At 36.5% G+C, this 19,066-nt stretch overlaps 2 protein-coding genes and 1 pseudogene across 4 annotated transcripts; 1 reads left to right on the top strand and 2 right to left on the bottom strand.

Annotated features, from left to right (window-relative positions):
• The first annotated feature begins 579 nt into the window (after window positions 1–579).
• On the top strand, window positions 580–11,488 carry LOC110708874 (probable polygalacturonase At1g80170). Of its 3 annotated transcripts, XM_021887109.1 has the most exons (10): window positions 3,514–3,602; window positions 4,536–4,714; window positions 4,821–4,949; window positions 5,089–5,259; window positions 5,372–5,392; window positions 5,659–5,866; window positions 6,129–6,210; window positions 6,328–6,436; window positions 6,903–7,019; window positions 10,704–11,486. In XM_021887109.1, exons 2-10 carry the CDS (start codon window positions 4,562–4,564, stop codon window positions 11,016–11,018), a joined length of 1,305 nt encoding a protein of 434 aa, XP_021742801.1. In that variant the 5' UTR covers window positions 3,514–3,602; window positions 4,536–4,561; the 3' UTR covers window positions 11,019–11,486. The 3 variants fall into 3 exon arrangements, with proteins under 3 accessions (XP_021742790.1, XP_021742801.1, XP_021742796.1); XM_021887104.1 differs by lacking the exon at window positions 3,514–3,602 and having other exon boundaries at window positions 3,624–4,714; window positions 10,704–11,488; XM_021887098.1 differs by lacking the exons at window positions 4,821–4,949; window positions 5,089–5,259; window positions 5,372–5,392; ... (3 more) ...; window positions 6,903–7,019; window positions 10,704–11,486 and having other exon boundaries at window positions 580–3,602; window positions 4,536–4,652.
• LOC110708868 (FT-interacting protein 1-like) lies at window positions 7,034–10,466 on the bottom strand. Its single transcript, XM_021887094.1, has one exon. It carries the CDS (start codon window positions 9,809–9,811, stop codon window positions 7,361–7,363), a length of 2,451 nt encoding a protein of 816 aa, XP_021742786.1. The 5' UTR covers window positions 9,812–10,466; the 3' UTR covers window positions 7,034–7,360.
• A 2,064-nt stretch (window positions 11,489–13,552) lies between the features above and the next one.
• Window positions 13,553–16,300, bottom strand: LOC110707847 (annotated as a pseudogene).
• Window positions 16,301–19,066: the final 2,766 nt, after the last annotated feature.

Here is a 19,066-nt window from a genome sequence, read left to right as displayed (position 1 = left end):
TAATAATGTTCACGGACATCACAGTGCTAAAACCTGTCACATACAAATACACTTGTTGAATACAAGACTTGTTAATCTTACTTGTTTTTAACCCTTAATACAAGACTTAATTAGAAGTTTTCGTGCGTGTATTACCTTTCACTACTGTTAATGTTTGGCTAGTTTAAGATGTTATCCAAATGCACCGGCACCCAAAAATAAAGGGGAAGGCCAATTGAGAGATAGAAAGATAAGGTTTGTTGGTCAAATAGGTTGCTTGTGTTTGTGCTATGGTGTTAGGAGTTATAGAAAAGAAAGTGATGTTTATTCCTAACTTAATTCTTAAGAAATCAACATCAATAGATCAATCGTTGTAGCGAAACAAGCAATTTTATCCTTTATGGCATTGTTGTGTTTTATAAACTACATACAATAGTCATAGTCAGTATTGTGACCATGGGAGTAGGGGACCTTTTAAGGTTTTTCCATGCTCAATCTAATGCATATGGTTACATGGTAAATTTTGAAAACAATGACAACTCGTTTGGTTATTGGTAATAATTGGTGATAATATTAATGATTTTATAAGTAAGAAAAAGATTTCATGTCAATATCTATGCTAATGCTTGTCATTTCCCAAATACCTCATTTCCTTCACAAAATTCTATACAATCCATTAATAAAGCATTTTAGAGGTGGTATTATGTGGTAATGAAAATTTGTTAAAAAAACAAAAAAAAGACTAAAAGCACATTTTTCTGGCAGAATTTCTTTGGAAAATCATATACAAACTCATTATCATTCTCACAATTTATGACCACTCACCAAACATGTTGTGAGAGTAAATGATAGATTGAGGCTATTTAAGTGCTCTAAAACAAAGAGTTAAGGCACCCAAGAAGACAAAAACGGGCCCTCCTCCTAGAACTTAAGTACCTCATTGTGCCTTACACTCTTTGGTTGGGTTCCACTGATTAAACCCTTAGAATGAGAATTAATATACTATCATTTATTTCAAAATAGGATTGCTTGATAAAATTACAAATCGATTTTCTTAAAAAAGTTTGGTTTATGTTTAATGTTCGATATATGATGATATACTTGGCAATCAACTAAAATACTAGCCCCCCAAAATCTCGTTATAATTGTATTTAATATTAAATGTGACTAATGTACCAAAACAAAAAACGTATTAAGTGACATCTTGTTCTAGTTCCAATAAAAAGTACGAAGTATGTATTTTCGTTATTTAAAAAAAAAAGAAAAATCGAAGTATGTTTTACCATACCCATAGTACCTTACTAAAATACGTAATTATACATAATAATGGTAAAAACATCCCTAAAAAATATTTAGATCTAGCAACTTTACTAGTATTTTTTTTCTAGGGAACATTATAAGTATTTTAGGACAAAATGAGATACTTTGTATACAGAGTAGTAATATTCACACCTTGTTACCACTAGGAATTAAACAAGAAAAAATAAAAGTACACATGTTTTCCTCCATTTTAATAAGTTCTTGATAATAAGAGGTTAATTAAAGATTGTTTTAGAGCCTTAAAAGGAAAAAGAATTCCTAATCCTTTTAAGTTAATGCTATTATCGTGTGTATTGGTGTGTCATGTTCGCATGTTACTCATATCTGTTAATTTTATAAATTAAATGCCCAAATTATTGGGAGTTTTATGCCGGAAAGTCCCTGCAATTTTCCGGCGCTTGCATCTTGATTCCTACTATAAGACTGACATTTCTGAGCTTATCTTCTTAAACAATCGTGCTATTGACAATCACATCAGATCAGGGTCTTTAGCCTCTGCTCACCAACTGTTCGATGAAATGTCTCTGAGAGATGTTGTTTCTTGGAACTTGCTAATTTCTGGGTACAAACGCTATGGAATGCCAGTAAAAGCGTTTGAATTGTATTCTGAAATGGTATTTCAGGGTTTTAGTGAAAGCCCATCAACATGTTCCTCTGTCATGAGCATTTGTAGCAATAATGGGTTTTATTTTGAGGGAATTCAAGTACATTGTAGAGTGATTTCACTTGGGTTTTGTGGGAATTTGTATATTGGGGGTTCAATTGTGGACCTATATATGCAATCAGGGTTTGTTGATGATGGGTTGAAATTTTTGGATGAGATGCCTGAAAGGAATGATGGTGTTTGGAATTCGGTTTTTCGTGGATTTTGTAAATTGGGTTTGTGGGATGAGGTTATAAGGCAGTATTCAAGAGTGAAATTTGATGGGGTTGTGTTGAAAGATCTTATGGTTTGTTATTTGCTTCAGGGCTGTTGTAATGGAAACTTTGTAATTCAAGGAGAACAGTTGCACTGTCATGCTCTCAAGGCTGGGCTGGTTGAATCGAATCGGTTTGTTGCTAATGCATTGGTGGATTTTTACTCAGCTTGTGGGACTCTGATTGATGCTCTGAAATCATTTGAAGTTATTCCTTATAATGCTGTGATTTCGTGGAATTCAATTGTTTCTGCATATGCTAATAGTGGGGTGTTGTTTGATGCACTTGAATGTTTTGTGCGGATGCAGTACTGGAGTATGAAACCATCTGTTCGTTCACTTGTTGCGCTCTTGAATTCGTGCAGCAAAAGTAGGAATCTCGTTGTGGGAAGACAGTTGCATTGTTTTGCTCTAAAGTTAGGTTTTGATTGTGGAAGCATCCATGTTCAGTCTGCTCTTATTGATATGTATGGAAAATGTTACGAGATTGAGAGTTCATTTAATATATATGAGGAATGCTTTTATAAAACTAGGGAGTGCTGCAATGCTCTTTTGACATCTATGTTACATTGTACTTGTGCTGAAGAGGTGGTCGAGTTGTTTAAATTCATGGTTGATGAGGGGATTGAATTTGATGAATTCTCCTTGTCCACTGCACTGAAAGCATTGTCAGGATCTTCTTTTGTGAGCTTAACAAGCTGCACATTGCTTCATTCTCTTGCTATAAAAAATGGATTAGAATCTCATATTGTGGTTTCATGTTCACTAATTGATGTATATTCCAAATTAGGCCAGGTTGATCATTCACACAGCATATTTGAGGGTTTACGTTCACCCAATGTTGTCTCCTTTACATCAATTATAAATGGGTATGCCCGGAATGGATTAGGAAGAGAATGCCTAAAATTGCTCAAAATGATGTTCCGAAAGGGTTTGGAACCAGATAGGGTGACATTCTTGTGTGTTTTGACAGGGTGTAATCATTCAGGTTTAGTAGAGGAAGGAAGACGGGTTTTTGAGTCCATGAAATCACCCCATGGTATTGAACCAGATCAAAGGCATTATTCATGCATGGTTGATCTCTTAGGACGTGCGGGGTTGGTATATGAAGCGGAAGAATTGTTGAAGTTGTCTTTTGTAAAGGATGATTCTTTCATGTGGAGTTCACTGCTGAGAAGTTGCAGGATGCACAAGAATAAAGTTGTTGGACAAAGGGTTGCAAAACGTTTGATGGAGCTTGAACCCGAAAATTCTGCAGCGTGTCTGCAAGTTTCAAACTTTTATCATGAAGTTGGAGATTCTGAATTGTCCATGCAATACAGAGAGATTGGAATGGCAAGACATTTGGTTAGGGAGATTGGTCACAGCTTTATCGTTTGAATTGTGGTAATGTCACAGAATAGGCCATGAATCTTATTGCAAGATGTTCATATTTTAAAAAGTACAGGATTTGAATATTTTATTTTTGAGCTGCATTTATATGAAATAATTACCTGCATTTTGATGAGCCTGGGCCAACTATCCTTCTAGAAAGGGAAAGACTTGGGTAGCCTGGAAAGTATCATCTAGAAGCTGTTCTAGTACGGAAGAGTTCAGATTAATTATATAGTTGACCATAACTTATTCTTGATTTATCTATTTCTGGTTTTATGGCGTGTCTGATCCTTTTGTATCACTCAGATCTTTACAGTTGTTGGGTGGTCTGCTTGATGATGCCAAAAACTATTTCTCCTTTCGTCCCTAATTTATAGGCCTCATTTTATTGGGTTATTTATAAGGATTCAAGCTACAATACCATCATTGTTGTTATTATTTTATTTATGAATTTTTTTTGTTATTATTTATAGTTATACATTTCCACTACACCAATGTTCTCTTTCTTAAAAAATTAGCTAATGATTTTATTACGGGTAATATGGGAAAGTTTGAAATTACAATTTTTAAATCTATTATTGGAAGGTCTATGATAGAAATGCATATATGGTGCTAGTCTGCTAGTTGGAGGAGTTCATGAGCTTTTTTGACTGGTGAAACTAAGGTCTACTGGTTTAAGAGTAAAGCAAAGATATGTAAAAGATTTTTCACTTATACTTGAAGTGTAGGCATGGAGAAAGTGTTGGCTCTTCATCTACTTTCAAGCCAAGCCAGATTTTCATAAATCTCTTCATTTTGAATGCTAATCTTGCATATAAATGCAAACCCAGTGTCTGCTCCTAAATTATTCTACTCTAATTTTCTAATCCTGCAAAAACTCACAAATTATGGAATTATTCTATGTTCTTTTCCTTAGCTTATTAATAACAGCTCATGGGACTGCAGAATATGAGGTACATGACAAAATTGCTATGCTTGGAGAACTCGAAAGCTTCGACATATATGAAGAAGATGAGATAGAAGCTTTTGAAATGCCTTCATGGACCAGTACGAATGCTGGACATGTTCTTGTGAATGTCGATAGCTTTGGTGCTAATGGAGATGGAAATTCTGATGATACCCAGGTAATCCTGATGCAGCATGAACTTTATTGATTAATAAATCTTATACCTGCATGTGTAAGTTCTGACAATGCTGCTAAACTTGTATTTTCTATGAAAATATTTTCAGGCCTTTGTTAGTGCATGGAAGCAGGCTTGTTCTTCACAAAAAGCAGTCCTCTTAGTTCCTGAAGGGCGTCGTTATCTTGTCAACGCAACAAAATTTGAAGGACCGTGTGCAGGCAGATTAGTTATCCAGGTAAGTTTTTATCCAGAAATGTCAATATGTCAACGCTCCAATCTAGCTGTGATATCTGCTACGTTGATGTGAACCCCATAGAATGTAACTATTTCTGATGAGAGTTTTTTTTGGCTACTGTTGTGTACTTGGTGTGCAGGTTGATGGTACAATAGTTGCACCAGGAGAGCCCAAGGACTGGGATCCAAAATTTTCCCGGACTTGGTTGAATTTTCACAACTTAACAAGTGTTATTTTCCAAGGCAAAGGGGTGATTGATGGATCTGGCAGTAAATGGTGGTCTGCATCCTGCAAAAAGAACAAGACCAATGTAACTCGTTGTCATCATCTGATTTTTGTATTACCGACTGATAAATTTGATTGTATTGATAAGTATGTACTAATCCATCTGTCTGTTTTGTCAATTTTCCTTGATCCTGCAGCCATGCAAAGGAGCACCAACAGTACGTATCCCTTATCGGCTTTATGTTGGAACTATATGCATATTTAATTATTTATTTTGCACGGATTGTGGGTTGGTTCTACAATACTCTATTTATGTGATTCTGGAAAAATCTAGATTTGATTGTCATGTTGTATGATGGGGTTGTTGAACTTGCGGTTTTGTTAAGCAAGTTATTTGTAGATCATAATTATCGGAATCTAAAGGATGCAACAAGCTGATAAGTTTTTTGTTTTTTGTATTTTTTATTTTATTTTTCTGCTGAAGGCACTGACAATAGATTCAAGCTCTGCTATAAGGGTAAAGGGTCTGACTATCCAGAACAGCCAACAAATGCACTTTGTTATTGCCCGTTCCAATTCTGTGCGAGTATCCAATGTGCTAGTTTCTTCCCCAGAAGACAGTCCTAACACTGATGGAATACATATCACTGAATCAACAAATGTTGCTCTCCTCGACTGTAAAATCGGAACAGGTATTTTGCAACTTTGAGCTGCTCCGTCCTTAAATGTTGCTGCTAACATAATCTGAACCTTTTACAAATGAATACTTGGGATAATAAGAGGATCATATTGTATTGTGTCCTTTAGTTTAAGACTCAAAGAGTGCTCTGTAACCTACATTAAATAAAAAAAAGAAAGTGTGCACTATGTTAAATATGCACCAAAAAACGTTATTTGATTCAGGCATGCTAAGACTGCTAACTAGCTAAATTTTCGCTGACACTTGTACACTAGGGGATGATTGTGTTTCAATCGTCAATGCCAGTTCAGCTATCAAGATGAAGAAGATTTATTGCGGTCCTGGACATGGAATTAGGTATTTCTTTCAATTATTAGATGTTCTAAGTTCTAACAAGTTAATCATTGCCTCTGTGATGTGACCTCTTAAATCTTGGCATATTCTGTATTTCACTAATCTGATTTGCTACTGCAGCATAGGAAGCCTGGGCAAGGATAATTCAACTGGCATTGTCACAAAAGTTGTCCTGAGTGGTGCATTTATAAAGGGTGCAAGTAATGGACTCAGAATTAAGACTTGGCAGGTAAGCATTTAAAAATCAGATGTCATTTCCAACTCCCTTCACACCCCACCGCCAACCCCCCCACCCCCCCCCCCCCCCCTCCCAGTTCCCTTCTCAAATAATAAAAAAAAGAAATGGCTTTGATGGGGAACAAGGTAAGTTCTTGATGTGCCATCCCTTCTGGTAAATTTGAGAACAGAATAATGGAACAGATAATTAAGAAAACGATCATCTCAAAGAGCTGACTTACTGTGTTGGTGTAACATGACATTGCTGCGTGTACACGGTAGAAGTAGGACTGCATGCATTCCTTCTCTCTCAAGTTTTTAATTGTTTTATGAATCCTTGCTCTAAAAATTGAATTTACTTTAAAATTAAAATTTTTGTACAAGCTCTGGTACTATTATTTTTTAAATCTACTTTTTGATTCTTCCTTTGAGTTTAAATTATCAGAACTTGAATCTCTCTCCTTGCCTTCTTCATGCAGGGAGGATCTGGTTATGTCAAAGCAATACGCTTTGAAAATGTGATGATGGAAGACGTTGCAAATCCTATAATTATCGATCAATTCTATTGTGACTCTCCCAATCCTTGTGGAAACCAGGTATATTTAAGGTGTCCAGTTTTTATTTGCTGTTCAGTTAGAAATATGGTGTGTTTCCTGTTTACGTAAACTGGTCTCAAGTGTCTTCCATACAAAAAACAAAGTTCTTCCTCGTTTCTTGTCTAAAAAACAGAATATTAGATAATCCTAGACGTCATTTTCAGAAGTAGGGCTAAGGTTTTGCCTCTTTTGTTAAGAGAAAAAAAAATATATGCAATATAACTTAGAAACGTGAAACATACTTTTTATATTCGGAAAATATATAAAACTTTGATAAGAAGTAAAAATGAAAAAGACATTGAAACTACAGATGTGTCAATCAATTGACTAGCACCTATTGCTTAGAGCAAGCTGTCAGCTCGAGAAGGCAATCTCTTGAAAAAGTTGTTAGGAACAGAAGGCAGCTTGCTTCTGAACTTCGGGTGCCTCAGGGTGTACAGTCCTGCTACTAGAGCAATTACTCTGAATGGAGTCACATAAAGAAGCACAGCTGCAGAAAGGGAGAACATTATATATAAGCTAGTCGCTCTTGGATCCCGCCAGCTTAGCAGGGATTGGAATCTCTCCCCTTGAGTCGCTAAGTCACCCACCACTGTCTGAATTCTTCCAGCCACACTTCTAAGCCGATCATACCTCATCCTAATGATTTCATGTGGCCTTGAAGTAGGAAATGTGTCAAATTCTTCATCAAGTTCATCTGGATGTACTGCTTCTGCCCATGAAAGTTTGATATCCATATGTGGTGGGTTACGTGGGCGGAACCTGTAGTTCCATAGACCAATGAAAAACATGTAGAGGCACATCGTTGGTAGTATCAACTCTGGGTACCATATCAATATTAAGAAGAGAATGTGAACTAGGACTGTAGTAATAGGGTTTTTCCAATGGCAAACATCACCAAACCACCGGCTTATTGATATTGTGCCTGACAAAATTGCCATAATTCTGAAGAAATTAGCTTTGCTTCTTCGCATACTCCACAGGTGGGAATCCACATCTAACATGTATTCCACCACCTCCTTTCTTAATGGCGGTTCAGCTCTGCCTAGTCTGGCTGCCACTATGTTCATGGCTTGGAATCTAAGGCTGTCTATTTGGTTTACTGTGAAAGGGTGGAGGTAATGCATTTTAGGGAGTAAGGGATGGCCATACATGTAAATCATGTTGGCCAAGGATAAGCTGGTGAATCTAACTGCTAGCTGGAGTTCTCCCATCTTCTTCACCCCACCTGGATGCAGAACAAGGAGAGGATAGGAATTTGCATAAACACGATGAGACTCAAGTGTGGATAGTCTGATTCTTACCTTTCCAATTCTTGAATCTCTGACTGAACTACCAGCAGTACCCTGCTTCTCAGATCCGCCTAAGTGGCAATTGTCAAACACTCCCAATGTTATTACTGTACATGGGTCATAAACTTCCCATGTGTATTGCTCATTCCATTTAGGAGCAAAAGAATCCAGAATCGTTCTGGTCCGAACCCATTTCTGACCATATTTTGCCACACAGTATGCATCTGTGGTGCTTCTGCCATCCTTTGTCTTCATGGGAAGAAGACCTTGAGCACCTAAAAGACCCATTTCCAAAATTCCGACTGGTGGCTTCCAAAGTTGACGTGATGTTGGGCGCGTGTCACTGACATACATTGTTGACTCATCCAATACATGGTACCCACCCTCAAGGCAGACTCTGAGGTGCATCCTGCTGGAAAATTTCTGTTCCATCCTCCTGTCAGATTCCAAGACTCCAAATCCGAATTTCTCAAGGTTGAACCAACGAGAATGAACTGTTCTGTGGTCTAGCCGCTTCTCAAAGATGTTGACTGGTAGTATTATCTTGCCTAGCACATCATCTTTTGCTGGATGAACACGATCCTCAACAGTGAGGACTAGCTGCTCCTCAAAGGGCTCGGCAACTACAAAAACCAGATCCTCATTCCAAAGCGGATTCATGGTGTTTGGTGGACTTATCTTAGTCCGCAAAACTTGGTTGCCAACTTGTATTTTCACAAGAAGCTCTGGAGCTCTGCTTCTATCATTTGAAATCACATCCTGAGCTTCAATCACATTCACTCTCAGGTACCATAATTTCGGGGTCATGTAAACTTTTGAACGAATGCTAAATAACCCTTCTCCCTGAACAAAAGCTGTTTCTGTGTGCCATGCCTCTGGAAAGGCTTCATCAGCTTGCGTGCCCATCCAAACAGCCAGCATTACCTCCCCCATTACCTTCCCCTGTCCTCTTCGATCTTCCAGCCTGTACCATTGAGGTGCCAATGGGCTATCAGGTGGGACCCTGGTTGGGACCTCACTTAGGTCAAACACCACCCTCCCTATGTACTCATCCCTCCCCACCATCTCTCGCTCCTTTAAAAAGACTTCCAATGTAGATGCTTGGATGCGGTCCTTTGAGAAAGCAAAAACCTGATTCCACTCTGGATTCCTTTTATTCTCTAAATGCTTGGTTCGCCCTTTATAGTTCCCTAGCTTGACTTCTACATAAGGATCACAGCTTCCAGTGACACCACTCTGGGGAAGATCTTTTGCTTTCACCACTCGAACATAAAGGTAGTATGTTTGCTCAACAAGATCATAAGTACTACTGAACCTCTCTCCACTATTCATCCATGCTCGTCCACCATAGCCTCCTCCATTGGGCCACCGCTCTCCCAGCTGAGGGTTAGCTTCTTTTAGCTTGTAGTCATTGTCATGGCTGACGGATCCTCGTTGTTCTTGGCCGATGGATCCTCGTTGTTCGTGGCCGACAGAGCCTCGTTGTTTGATGCGGATCATAGCTGTTGGAAGTTTTTTGGGATTGGGAGATGGTTTGTTTTTGGTGTTAGGTTAGTTTACTCTGAAACAAAGGAAGTAGTGGATGGGTTTTTATGGTCTTACAAAGGCAACGATTTAGAATGAGTTTCTACTGTGGAACATAAGATGATTTTTTTCCCTACACAGTTATTATCTGCTGTGGGTTTACTTCTTTTGTAGATGTCTTCTATGGATGGTTTGCAGTGGGATTTGATTTCATTTAGATGGAAGTGTAGCAACTGGCTGTAAGTGAGGTTGGTATATTCTGGGAGATATTTGGTTTGGCTTCTCCGGCAATGAAAACTAACTTTTAGTAGTGTTCTAGCTGGTTCTTTGTGTGTTAGATTATGGGTGTGTATGATTCTAAGCTCCAGCTTCATGGTCTTTTTACTCTCTTGTTGCACCTGAAAGAAGCTATAAAGGAATCAGTTCTGCCCAAGAAATCTGTAACTCAATTCACAAGCAAGGAAGTTATGCCTAAGAAAAGGCAAGCTTAAGCAAAGAATCTCAAGGGCTGTAGTGTTACCCTTCCCTCTCTACTAAGACAGCAGTCCTGCTCTGATAAGTGAACAGAACAGCGGTTTGGTCAAGAATCCACGTGCTACTAATTTAAGCTCTTAGATATTGATTAATTTAACAATGGTAAAACCTTTTTAGCTATTCCAGGGAATGGGAAATTTTGCTTGTTTGCTTCTTTCTTCATTTTATTAAAGGGCAAAAAGGTAGCCATTCCAATGGCAGTAGTAGTCTAATGATGTGTCTTTCCTTTTCTTTCTTTCTTTCTGTCTTTCTTTCTTACCTTTCCCCTTTCTCATTGCGATCACATTATCAATTACCTAATCTTTTCTTGATTTCTCTTTTTCTTCCTTTTCAGTCGACTGCTGTGCAAATAAGTCAGGTGATGTACCGGAATATTACTGGAACTACGAAGAGCAAGCAAGCCATGAAGTTTGCTTGCAGCGACACAGTTCCTTGCAAGAACATTGTCCTCACGAACATTGACTTGCACCGGACAGAAGGCACAACAGAGACATATTGCAACTCTGTCACTGGTTTTGGCTTCGGAACAATCAACCCCCCTGCTGATTGCCTTACCTCCAGTGACAAAGATTATTCCAGTCCTGATGACATGAGAATTTCCCATCTTGGGGAATCAATAGAAGATCACTTAGTTCATACAGAGCTGTGATTTTGCATCATATTATAGGTACAAAGTATAACACTTAAGTATTGAGTTTATTAAATACTCAAATGGAATTTTAAATGATGTAGAATACGTACTTTAGGGAAGGGTGTCACTTCAGACTTGGTTTTCAGGTCTAAAATTTTAACTTTTCCTATTTTCTTTTTTCTAATTTGGATTGTAATGATGCAATAGAAATATCTTATTGATAAATGATTATTTGTTGTTATAGAAAGATTGTGTAATTTAAGTATTTTATTCCTTAAGAATTTGAAGTACCCTGTGCAACCGTAGCACAATTTATGTACAACCTTCTATGTTTCCCCAAATTAATTCACAAAACTGGAGGTGTCAATTCGGATGATCGTATCGGGTCTGATGAGGTCGGGTCGGGTCAATTTTTAAAGTTGAGTCATGCTAAATTATTGTGTCCACGCGAGTTCAAATTTAATTCAGATAATTGTTCCGGTCGGTTTCATATCAAGTCGGATTGGGTGTGGTTTTGACACCTCTACACAAAACCCTTATATTTATCTTATATTTATCAAGGGTTGTGAGAGTTATAAACTTATAACAATACATGTTGTAACAGTTGTAAACTTGTAATTGATAATATTCATGTCTAATAAAGTATTGTATGTAAAGTTTCAACTTTACAAAAAATATATGTTAAATGTAGGAGTGCATTCTAGATACTTAGTAATTCTTTAACATAATGTATGGAAACATGGTGTCACATAACGGATAACACCCATTTGGTATGTGACTCGAGGCTAGTCGGGTCAGGCTATTCATTTCGGTTAACAAGAGCCAAAAATGGCCGTCTAACTGAAAGGAGTAGGAGGTGAAGTAGGATGCCTTTGCTTAAAGAGGAGGCAAAGTACAACTAGTTTTTAATACTTATTAGAATGGAAACTCATTACTTCCAACATTCTTCCACACTATTAAAAAGGGGTATATTTTCCAAAATAATGATAAATAAAGTTCACTTAAACTCTTAATTTATATACCTTGTGAAGTTAGGTGAGGTTGGGAGTGTGAAAGAGAAAGTGAGAAACCCCCATCTTGGTATCTTTATGCAAGGATAATGAAAAGTGTTCATTGTACACAATTGATATTAAAGACAAAAACGCTAAGTGTAGTTTTATATCATTTTACATTTACCCCCTTGGATAGGTTAAATTTTTATGTGGCGGGTTACTTAGTCAGGGGTTATTCGAGTTACTCGGTCAGGGGTTACTTGAGGGATTCGGTTAGGGGTTAATCGGTCAGGGGTTACTTGAGGGGGTTACTCGATCAGGAGTAACTTGAGTAACCCCTGACCGAGTAACTCGAGTAACTCCGGCCACACGGTGTGACGAGCCACATAGAAAAATCCCCTAAAACACAAATGATTTTATTTTAAAAAAAAAAATTATACTATGAATACTTAAAAACAAAAGGAACTGCAAAAGTAAAATTTTGTATACGAAATTACTAATAGATTTAACCATATAACACTTGTTACCCCAATGAGAATGCATCTAACGCTCTCTAAGCATTTACATCCTCAATTGGTCAATTCCAATTGACAAGTTGGCAAGAAGAACCTACCATAAAGTGTAGAATACCAATTTCTTGTAAGAAAGGCAAACAGAACTTCGCTTGTATTTTACTTACTTCTTGTATGGTATTGATAATGAGAGGAGCCCCGAGCCCATGCTGGACCCTAGAAATTTGGAGCACCTACATAGAGAGGGCTCCATGCTAATTCATTTTGGTTACTAGTTGGCTCACTGTTACCTAACATACTAGTCGACATCCTAATACTACGTATGTTGTTATTGTTGTGCTGCAAATATGTTGTGCGCATATGAGTTGTCTATATTGGTGAAAATGAGAGCATATTGTCACACATTATGAGTTTAAGAAGTTAACACTCCCATCATCAGTTGAGCTTGTTATTGTAGTACGCAATTGAACTCTTCTTCTTGATCTTCATGTGTGTGTCTAGAACAACTTTTATGGATGCCTCGCTCTAAGCAAGGATTCAAAACTAAAACTATAAATAAGGTTAGACTCATAATTTTATCTTATACTCCATCTGTTCCTTAAAGATTGTTTCAATTCCTTTTTGGATATAGGAAAAAAAATTAACCTATTTTCATTTTAGTAAGAATGAACCCACTAATTTTATATTTTATTTACTACCCCACATACTTAAACAAATTTACCTACTCACTGTCTCACTAGGGGTGATAATCGAGCGAGTTGATCATGAGCAGAGAGTTGCTCGACTCGTGCTCATTAAGTTTCGAGTCGAGCTGAGTCGATCACGAGCAACTCGTTTAAAAATTTAGGTCTCTTGAATTTCAAAAGTTTGTTAATTACATTTTCTTCTCTTTATATAAAATTTTTCTCCTAGAATGTATTAATTTTAATTTATTAAGTTTCAAGGTAAATTGTTTGTTTTTAAAGATAGAAGAATATAAAAATATTAATTTTCTTGTACAATTATCGAGTTTCGAGCTGAATCGAGCGAGCACGAGCCTACTCGAGTCGAGCTTTGACCGAGTCGAGTTCGAGCTGCTCGCGAGTTGCTCTGCTCAATTAGCTACTCTACTACTCACTCCATTCATCAGTTTATAAATTGAAAATTGGGGATAAACAATCTTTAAGGGACGGAGGGAATACAATATATAGTTTTTACTCAACACTCAATTAATAGTAAGGCCATCAAAGCAAGAGTCTAAGGGCTTAATCTAGAACCCTAGGCCTTTAATTGACAAAACATAATCAGAGTTATAAAATGAAACTCTTATTCATATAGAAGTAATAGTGATGATAATTTAACATGTAACATAGCAAAAACCCAAAAAAAAAAAAAATTGATGCACTAAAATTCTCAACATATATAGACTAAACTAATAACATGGCTAAGTACATAATAATTAGGTTTAGGGTATGGAATGATCACCTTGGAGAATCTCAACCACCTGACTCATAGTTGGCCTTGCATCTTTGTCATCCTTAACACACTGCAAAGCTACTAAAATCAGGGTTCGCATCTGAGCAGCATTGTAGTTGCCTTCCATCATTGGGTCCGCGATTTCTTCAACCCATGCCTCCAACGTTGGCACCTCGATCTTTTTCTCCCTTACCCATGTCACAACATCAACCACACCGGGATTTTCTCCTGTTACTATCTCTAACAAAACAACCCCGTAACTGTAAACATCAACCTTTGAAGTTATAGATAGGTTGGTAATCCATTCTGGAGCCATGTACCCTCTTGTTCCTCTAATCCTTGAGAAACTAGAATGACTTGCTCCAGTTAGATTCATCAACTTTGACAAACCGAAATCAGCAACCTTTGGATGAAAATTTTCGTCTAACAAGACGTTTTGGGGCTTAACGTCGCAATGTAGGATCCACTCCAAGCATTCCTCGTGCAGATAAGCTAAGCCTCTTGCAGTCCCAGAGCAATCTCATACCGCCTTTCCCAACTCAATGAAGTCTTGGATAGCTTCTCTGCTAGTGATTTGTTTTCCATGTACTCTAACACCAACAACCTTTGCCTTCCTTGAGCACTATATCCCCAAATATCAATCAGGTTCATGTGGTTGAGTCTCCCTATGGTGCTTACCTCTGCTAATAACTCTGCAACGCCTTGATCACTACCATCTACAAGCTTCTTGATTGCGGCGACTCTTCCATCTTCCAACTTACCTTTGTAAACAACTCCGTACGATCCTCTCCCAATCTCTTCTCGAAAATTTTTAGTTGCCTTTCTTAACTCATCATGGGAAAACCTCTTGAAGCCAAATATGACATCATAATCTTGTGTTACCTTGCTTGAGTCATTTTGACCCTTAAATAGAAAGCACCACTCCATTAGAACGCAAATTATTTATGCAATTACAGTTCCAACAGCAAACCAAAGCATGAATTTCAATAGCCCTCCTTCATCCTTTGTCCGATAATCTCTTTGCAGCTGGATTGTTGTGTCACCTGCATCACAATAGAGCTTTGGCTGATCTTCAGTTGTGCTATTTGGAGATATAATAGAAGCACTAATGTTCTTGGGAACTTTGAGATACAGAGTGCCATGAAAATAAGGTGCATTATATCCATTGAGTAGACGCACCTTAGGGTAACAGTTAAACGTGTTGTGATCAAACTTGAGCAAGAAAGCCTTGCAGTCCGGTGACTATAAACAAAGGTTTCGGCAGCCATCTAACGTGTAGTTAAGTAGGTGATGAAGATCATAGCCATAAAATTCTACATTAGAGAAACCAATGAAATCAACCTGGGCTAATATTATTAGGAATTTCGAATTCTGGCTCACACCCATGCATCCAATTTGAATGATCTTTAAGCTTGAAACCTGGTAAACAAGTACATTTCCTTCCAAAGTAAGGTGAATACTTGCATAAGTTGTTAGGTCCACACAAACCATTCACATTACATTGCTTAATGAAAGCTTCCCATGTAACCAACCATTGACCATTGTCTTCTAAACTGTACATCCTCAAATTACCATCAAAATCAAGAGTGAGCCTTCTCTGAGGCCCCATCCCATAATCAATGGCATTGAACTGCAGATCATCAAATGATTGAAAATGACCATTGGAATCAAAATTAGCAACTCGACTATCATTGAACGTGATCCTACCTGCCTCCCAGCTAACAAGCCCAATATCAGGCCAATAAACACTAGATATTCCCATTCTGTCATCAAAGAGTAGCCTTAAAACATTGTCATTATCAAAGTAAAGTTTGTAGAAACCAGAAGAATAGTTTGTTTGGCTTCTATAGGAGACCTAGGTGAGCTCCCAGGTGAGATATTGGTTTGCAAGTGAAGTGTTGGTTGGAAATTTAAAGCTTTGCCAAAGGATGGCTTGTGATGAGTTTTTCAGAACAAGGTTACTCGTGTCAAGAAGCTGTAGAATTGAGCTTCCAAATGTGTTGGATGACCATAAAGTGATTCGGCCAGCATCCATGAGTTTGAGATTGCCATCTTTCAAGAGCTTAAGCCTGGAAAATTTGCCGTTCACTGGTTGATCTCGATTTGCCATCCAAACTACAGCTTTGTCAACAGAATTTTTGAACCAGATAGCAAAGCAAAATGCATTGTTACCAACAGGATAAAACCCTGCAGAGAAAACACTGTTTGGGGAGGTTAATGTATCAATTGGATTCTCTACAGAAAGAAATGAACCCTTACTTAAAGAGTTTCCATTTATACCAAGTATGAGGATAGGGGCAATGGGAAGGATTACAAAGATGATAACTATTGTTTTCATCATTGCTATGTTTGGTTGTTGGTCTTATAGAAGAATATGAAGGACATGATGATGCATTATAGGCCAAACTAGAGGAAATTTAGTCATATGAAAAATAAGACTAGAGACTTAGAAACTAGGAAGTCAATCCCTTTGTCGGAAAAAATTACCCAGCTCCTTCTGTATTGAATACATGTCTCCATCCCCATAATCAAGGATATGACATGATTTTACGAAAGATTATTTTAATTAGATGGGTCAATACTATCTTCTTCCTCTCACTAACCCAAAAAAGTCGCATATTATTACTATATCAGAATGTGACTACTAATTTCGGACAACATGAGTAACTAAACATAACTAAGGACCACCACACCTTTTACGATTATTCTAACTATAACAAATTCAAAGGCACTACAAACCCCAATTGCACAACATCTCTACTGATTATTCAGCATTAAACACATCAAATAATCAGTTTATCACCCTTATTGTAATACCAGTTAACCTTCTTGTTAGTCTATCATTTTGACCACAAACTTATACATTGATTTTAGACCATCTAAGAATCTCCAGACTTGAACCATTCAATACTTTCATCTTGCATTTATGTCTAACTAGTTGTTGGCCCACACGCGGTCCCCCAATTTGGTGATCTATGCTCGGTGATTAATGTGTAATTATTCGATGTTATATGTGCAAATTATTTCTAATGTTTTATTTGTAACAAAGTTAGGTATAGTTGTTAGCGTTGATCAAAGTTGAAATATGATGGAATAGATTGTGCTGCCAAGGAATTAATGTAATATATAGGTGTGTTGATTGAATTGAAATTATTGCATTATTTTGATTCTGGTGATCGTAATTTGTTATTATTTTGTAAATTGTTTGATTATATGTTGATTTATCACTTCTAAACAGTTGTGATAGTTATTATTTTATTGTTTAATCCCCTTATATGTGATTAGTACGGTAACTTCAACAAATTACTCACGACTTGTGTTAGTAATTTGTAGTATCCTTTATTGGCAATACTCATATACATTTCTTCAGCAAATAATACTCAGCATATATATTAGTTGAACTCATACAAAAAACGGGGGAAAAAAAATCCCAAAAACATTGTCTTGATAGTAGTGTGCTGTCCCTCAATTTGGTGATATTTAATTTGTAATAATTACATAAATTGATTATTATTACTAAAGTGACGGAAAGATTTAATTAGGTTGTAGATTCTTATATTTTAATTATAATAACTATATAAATAATGGCAATAATAAAAGTTGATTGTTGCTAAATTGATTGAAAATAGTTTTAAAAGACTAATAGCATTTTAATAGTTATGATGATTTAATACTTAACAATAAGGGTAAAAGAATTGTTTAGTATTGTTTGGGAATTTGTTAAAAACAATGGTTTATTAAAAAAAAAAAAAAAGGTAAACAAAAGAAACCCTTAAAAAAGTAAAATATTTCTAGGTATAATTATCCAAGTGTTAACAATAACAGACATCTTGTAGATCTTTGGATATTTTGTAACTAAATTTTTTGGAAAAAGAAAATAAAATAGATTGCAAATATTTTTAAAAAAGGTTTAGGAGTAAAAGATCTTGTAAAAATAATCACTATTACTCTCCCTCCTTTGCTTTGTCCCTCCTTTATCTAATATTATAACAAAATTTACAAAGTTAATCGATACTTGCCACCCCCCTATTCTGAGTTACCCTCCTCACTATTTTCCATCTTCATTTACATTTTATCATTTCACTTATATGGTTTTACAATATTTAGAATCCTTTCGAAAAGTAACATTTATCTAATCCTTAATTACATACTAAAGAGATCTTCTAAAAAGTTCTTCATCTCATTTACCTAATCCTTAATGACACACTAAAGATGATCCTCTAAAAAGTTCTTCATCTATTTCTTTCTCTTTCCTAGAAGCCCCTCACAATTAAACATCTCATTTAGCTTTCTCTTTCTTGCACTCATCTTTTATGATTTTGAACATTTTTGAAAGTTTCTAAAAAGTATTGTCATCTCCTTACTCAATTATACTCTAAAAAGTATTCTCTTCCATACTTTTATTTCCCAAACTCTCTCTCTTTCTCTCTCACTCTCTCACCTCTCTCTAGTATGGTTATTTTTTTTGTTCTAAATGAGTTATTAATCAATTTGACTTTTTATACAAAGTATCACATTAATGATATTAATTGAATTCTGAGCACATAAAATTGGCAATTAAGTAACCATCTCTATCACGCTCTCTTTCGCCTTTCTTCCATCCCACCCTCCTTCCCTATCTTATGATTTTGCAAAATTAATAAAGTTAATCTTCACTTGTGTTTAAACACCCCCCACCATTCCCTCCATTTTCATCTTCCTTTACATTTTTACACTTAACTCATCTGGTTTTATTAAGGGAGAGCTAAGCTAACAGTATAATCTTGGTTTATAAGGTAGAGCTAACCATTATCACTCTCCCTCCTTTGCTTCTTCTCCTTCCTTATCTAATGATATAGTATAATTTACAAAGTTAATCCATGCTATCTACCCCCCTCTTTTCAATTCCCCTCCTCACCACTTTCCATCTTCCTTTACATTTAACACTTAACTTATATATGGTTTTATAATATTTAGAATCTTATTGAAAAGTACCATTTAACTAATCTTTGATTTACATACTAAAGATGGTCTTCTAAAGAGTTATTCATCTATCTCTTTCTCTTTTTTAAAAGTCCCTCACGATTTTTATTTCTTCATTTCACATTCCTAATTTCTCTCCAGTCCC

Source organism: Chenopodium quinoa, unplaced genomic scaffold, assembly GCF_001683475.1.
Source record: "Chenopodium quinoa cultivar QQ74 unplaced genomic scaffold, ASM168347v1, whole genome shotgun sequence".
Lineage (NCBI taxonomy): Eukaryota > Viridiplantae > Streptophyta > Magnoliopsida > Caryophyllales > Amaranthaceae > Chenopodium > Chenopodium quinoa.
The sequence above is the reverse complement of the archived record's forward strand: the minus strand, read 5'-3'. Positions and strand labels throughout refer to the sequence as shown.

Bases quoted from the DNA above. Each gene is read 5' to 3' on its own strand.
- LOC110708874 (XM_021887098.1), top strand. From the start codon at position 1,644: ATGCCCAAATTATTGGGAGTTTTATGCCGGAAAGTCCCTGCAATTTTC.
- LOC110708868 (XM_021887094.1), bottom strand. From the start codon at position 9,811: ATGATCCGCATCAAACAACGAGGCTCTGTCGGCCACGAACAACGAGGA.